Source organism: Solanum dulcamara, chromosome 4 (genome assembly GCF_947179165.1).
Source record: "Solanum dulcamara chromosome 4, daSolDulc1.2, whole genome shotgun sequence".
Lineage (NCBI taxonomy): Eukaryota > Viridiplantae > Streptophyta > Magnoliopsida > Solanales > Solanaceae > Solanum > Solanum dulcamara.
This window is the reverse complement of record NC_077240.1, coordinates 30,289,226-30,294,480: the sequence shown is the minus strand read 5'-3', so window position 1 is coordinate 30,294,480 and position 5,255 is coordinate 30,289,226. Positions and strand designations below refer to the sequence as shown.

The 5,255-nt window shown below is 30.8% G+C and overlaps 1 protein-coding gene across 1 annotated transcript; it reads right to left on the bottom strand.

The window, feature by feature from the left end:
• Positions 1 to 305: 305 nt before the first annotated feature.
• Positions 306 to 3,806, bottom strand: LOC129884941 (heat shock factor-binding protein-like). The gene is made up of 5 exons (XM_055959204.1): positions 3,700 to 3,806; positions 1,821 to 1,874; positions 1,350 to 1,373; positions 1,222 to 1,264; positions 306 to 657 (listed from the first exon to the last, which is right to left on the bottom strand). Exons 1-5 carry the CDS (start codon positions 3,700 to 3,702, stop codon positions 512 to 514), a joined length of 270 nt encoding a protein of 89 aa, XP_055815179.1. The 5' UTR covers positions 3,703 to 3,806; the 3' UTR covers positions 306 to 511.
• Between the last annotated feature and the right edge of the window lie 1,449 nt (positions 3,807 to 5,255).

Here is a 5,255-nt window from a genome sequence, read left to right as displayed (position 1 = left end):
CTTTTATCCAAACACTCAACTGCTTATTTATAAAAATAACTTTCAGTACTTTAAAGTTCTAAAAACACTTCATACATAAAATTTACTTTTTTTAAGCCTATCCAAACGGGCGCTATATCTACATAGAATTTGAACTCCGCATCTAATTAGGGTGAAAATGCCTAATTCACCCCTTTATTCACTCTAGTTAATTAATTTTCTCTGCCCAATTTGCACCCTTCATGGACTATTCAAGGCTTCGAGATAGTAGTAATTAGCTTTATGCTATGAGAACCTACACAAACGAACAAGAAGACGGTAATAGATTACGGGACCAAAATCATAGCATACCATCAATGACCAATAGCAGATGTCTCTCTTTCAAGAATAAGAGAATCCATGTATAGAACACAGCTATCTATCATCAATCTCACAAGGTATAGCACAACCAGAAACGGATAACACTCTTTTAAAGCTAAACAAGTAACAAACACCACCAGCTGCCTCCCATAAACCACCTCGATGCATCGTCTTATGCAGAATCATCATCAGCAGACTTTGAATCATCTTTTGACTTCAGTGCGGCCGAAGGTGATGGAAAACCTTCTTGGCCCATTTCAATTCTCAAATCGTTGATGCTCTGCTCCAATTCATCAATTCGGTTCCCCATATCATCTAGTGCAGCATTGTCAAGGACTTAACATGCATTATCCAAGTTGATCTCACAAAACAAAGACAGATACTATGTATACAACTTAGGCGTATCCAGACCAATAGGACAGGGAAATCATCACATATGGAGATATTAACAGAAAAAAAAGATGACAGGAACTAAATTTCATGAAACTAGAGAGGGCTAAATTCTGGTTGAGTACCAGAAGTCAAACGACCAAATTTTGATGTACTAGAGCAATATCCCTTTCAATTTCATGAAATGAAAGAAGGCTAAATTCTGATTTGAGTACCAGAAGTGATACAATCAAATCTGGTTGAGGTGTACCAGAAATATTAACTTGAAAAGTTATACGAGAAAATGGAGCTGAAGTAGGAAATGATTTCATGAGACCCTCAAGCCTTAAAACTGTGGGCACATTTCTAGCTCTTGAAATCAGAGCTTAATGAAATGCTACATACAACCTACTTCACTTGTTAGATGACACCCGTGCACCAATTAATTAACCTAGATTAAGAGCAAGGATTAGTTACTTAGATAACAAGGAACAGCATATCAGAAAAGGATATTTTTTGAGATGATTGATTCAGACATGGTCTGAAACCTGGTTTGCTGCAAAGAGAGAACAAACCAGTTTAGAAGATATATCAAATAAAAACTAGTGAAGGACCCAAGTGGTGCAGAGAGACAGACTCACCATTTGTTGAAGAAGATTCTGTACCTGCAAAGGAAGTAGGAAAGTTAGCTAGTAAAATGGATGTGTTTATTTGTGATGTCACATATAACATCACGCTAGTGAATAATACGAAGCTGTCTATAATGCATCACAATTGGCTTAGAGGTTAGCAGATTGAGGTGGATTAGAAACCTTTCCAGATTATCATTGAGTATCGACTGGAGTAAAAAGTCAGTCTATAACCTACAACAATAACAACAACAGCAACAACGCCATCAACCCCAACCAAGTTGGGGTCGGCTATGTGAATCCTCACCATCCATGTCACTACATTTAAGCTTTCTCAGACCAATATTATATAAAATAAAAATTAAAGATAAGAATAAAAGACACCAGAGTTCTCAATATTTTCTACTCGCATATAAATCTCTCAAACAGGAAATTCAGTGCTTAACATCAATCAAATAAATTCAAAAAGTTAAAAAAACTTACAAATACAGTCATATCAGCGGTGCTTTGTTTTGTATTATCTGCATCATGCCCATCCTGCAATAAGATCCAATTCTTATGGGTCAGAAAGGATCCAAGTTAAGCAGCTTATGAAGCAGAAGATAAGTAGAAAGGTATGAAACTGATCTTCCAACCTCCATATTACAAATTCTGTTAAAAATCTGGAAATCTGTTACTGTACTATTTATCTTAGTTTCCAGAATAACTAGCTTTCAGCAAGAACAGAATCAAAATTTCTCAGAGCACAATAACTTTAACCTCTTCCCGCTCTTAATCAATTATATTTCTGATCAATGTTTGACAGACAAAGATTTAAACTGAAGAATTTGTGAATTTAATAAGGCTTAGTCATTTGGTTATACTAGGGAGTTTAACTGGAGTCCAGGTATTGTCTTATGCCAAACAAAAATGCAAAGGAGAAAACCAAGTTTTGAGATATATGTTTCTGTAACTGTTTTTGCCCAGACGTAGTACATTAGATAGCTTTTATGATGACAAGTTGTCAACACAAAAGTTACTGCGGACATCCTTCCATATGTAAATCAAAATTTGGCTATAGTGCCTCTTAACAGAGCATTTTGTTGATGCCAATTGAGTTTCTATTTGAGTTAATAGTCGGTGCCACTTTCTAAGTAACTAAGTTAGTTCTTCAACTCAACTGATTCAAGATCAACTTAACAGAAAAGTTCACCATAATAGTTGTTTCAAAGTACACAAAGCCCGAGCTTATGAATGAAATCATATAGCCAAGAGCGCAAAATAACACATTTTAGCCTCCAAACAATCAGATATCACCACAACAAAGGTGCAGTTTTATGTGAGTTCTTATATAGACATAATATCCTAGTCAAAAGAGTTTGTTAAGTGACTAAGTGGAGATTGTTTCAAAGTTGTTGAGAGTTGTGTCAGTTAGCAGTAAGATATAAGCTCTACTGATTCTAGTAATAACTAAGGTTTTGCAGAAATGAAAAGCTCTCTGTCCTCCTACTTATCTCTTCTTCTCGTTTGTCACCGACTCTTGTTAGCTCAGTAAATCCTATTTCATGCGTATGAATCTTCAATCATTGTGCTGATTAAGCTCTATTTTAAATACTAAAACAAAAGCAAACATTCATATTTCCAACTTCAAAAGAAGCTATCATATCCCTCTCCCTCAATGTTTTCTTAAACCTTCCTCTTGCACGGACTCCCACCTAACAAACATGGCAGAAGAGTTTTTTATTTTGCTTAAACAAAGCAATACATGTGCCACATGTAATACGATGCTACAAAAATGTTGTTCTACCGCTATTTTGCAAGTATATAAACCAACATAGTAAAGATATAAAACATTTAATAACCACAAATACACTTCAATTCATGCCTCGACCCTCTGTTCCTATAAGAAACTCACTCTACTACATTTTATTCTAACACTACAACTATTAAGAAAGTAAAAAAATTCTCAACTGTTTTCGTATGTTATACCAGTACCTTTTTTGTTATAGCTATCCAATTTGAGACAAAAATTAGCCAGTTTTACACTCGTACTCTATCCATCCCTCATTCTTCTTTTCTAAATTTGCAAGTAGATTAATGAATTTTATCATTTACCTATTTTTTCAAATTGAAAATTACTGGTAACAAGCACGATTGAGTCTCAAATGTTGAAAAATAAATACATACAAATAAGCAGCTAAACAGTGAAATTTTTACCTTATGTTGTGTGAAAAAATATACAGAGATCACGATGCGAAATGTAAAAAAGGAAATCAGGAATTCGATTGGAATAAAGGACCTAAATCTGAAGAAAAATGAGGTAGGAATTCATTTGATATTCTGCTTCTGAACAAAATGAAGAGTTGTAAAATTGAGTGTTTACCATGTGTTCGTCGGAGAGAGAAGCGTCAAGTTAATCGCTTTGGAGCAGAGAGAAGAGAGAAGAGATTGTAAACACAAAAATGGCGAAATTGTTTTGTAAGGAGAGGGACTAAAATTTGGAACAAATATATTTGAAATTTGAAATAACCAAACTGGGCCCCCAATCCAACTATGCTTTCATGTGCAAGAAAAGAACTAATAATTTTTTTTTTTTTACATAAGAATATTAAGAGCGTGTTTGAAAAGCCAAAATATAATTGTGATTTGGTGTAATTGAGTGTAATTATATTTTTTGGCATGTTTAATAGACCAAATAATTATTTGAGATGAATTGGATGCAATTGAAAGAGAGTAATTACATTCTTCAATTCTCAAGGGATGGTAAGGATTTAGTGTAATTACATGAATTTTTTTTAAAGGTCTTCTTTTATTTTTTTATTTTAATTTATTTTTATTTCTACTATTTTTTAAAGAAATATTTTTATTATTCTAATATTTTCTAAATATATATATATATTTTAATTTTTTTAATTTATATTTCATTTCATTTCATTCTCATTCTCAACCTTTACTTTTTCATTTCATGCAATTTTTTATATTATTTATTTATTTATTATTCTATTTCTTTTTTAAAAATAATTCTGTTACTATTCTAATTTTTAAAATCATATTTATGTATGTTGTGTTAAAATTTGATATAAGACCATTATGTTAAATTTTTGTTTTGAATTTAGGATTTATGCCATATTTTTCAATTTCGTTTGTTTTAGTACTACTGACTTGATATTTCATATTGCAAAATAATTTTTTTTAGTTAACTTGATAGATTATTTTTTTGTCAAATATTTTAATAATTTTATGACATTATATTTATAATATTAACATTTTGTCAAACATACATTTCATGATGTTCATAAAAATCTTATACTTTTAGTTTATTTGATTAAATTATTTAAAATATATTAATTTAAAAAATATAAATAATTTCTTTTATAATATTAGTTAAGAACATATGTTTATTAATTAATATTTAATTTAATATCATTTATAAAGATCCTTATTTGTCTAATATAAATTTTAAATATAGAAAATTAATTTTTGTTTTAAAAATTTAATATAACCTGGTAATTACACATGTGCAACCAAACAGAACAATTGTAATTACACTGAAATTACACTGTGGCAAACAAATAGATCATTGTAATTACTAGATTGTGTAATTACTAGGCTAGTAATTACTATCTTAATAATTACACTAATCTCAATTACCAGGTGACTTTCCAAACAGACCCTAAAGGAAAACTATACTAATTTGACCCATTAGGCAAAATATTTATTTAAAGTATAATTTTTAGAAATCACATAGTGTAAGGAACAAATTACATTTTATCCTTATCCTTTATCAATTTACAAAAATCTCTTCATATTTGTCTTATCCGGATACATAACAGTCATCCGAATACATAAATATTGATACATTACTAAAGTTGTCTATTGAGCTTAAAAAGGAAATAAAGGTAAAATTAAATGTCAGTTCCATAAATCACTCAAAATAAA

What these genes read in the sequence shown, in the direction of transcription:
- LOC129884941 (XM_055959204.1), bottom strand. An exon ending in AGAATCTTCTTCAACAAATG is followed by an intron (nt 1,265 to 1,349) that starts GTGAGTCTGTCT and finishes CTCTCTTTGCAG; the next exon opens with CAAACCAGGTTTCAGACCAT. An exon ending in TGAATCAATCATCTCAAAAA is followed by an intron (nt 658 to 1,221) that starts ATATCCTTTTCT and finishes ACAATGCTGCAC; the next exon opens with TAGATGATATGGGGAACCGA.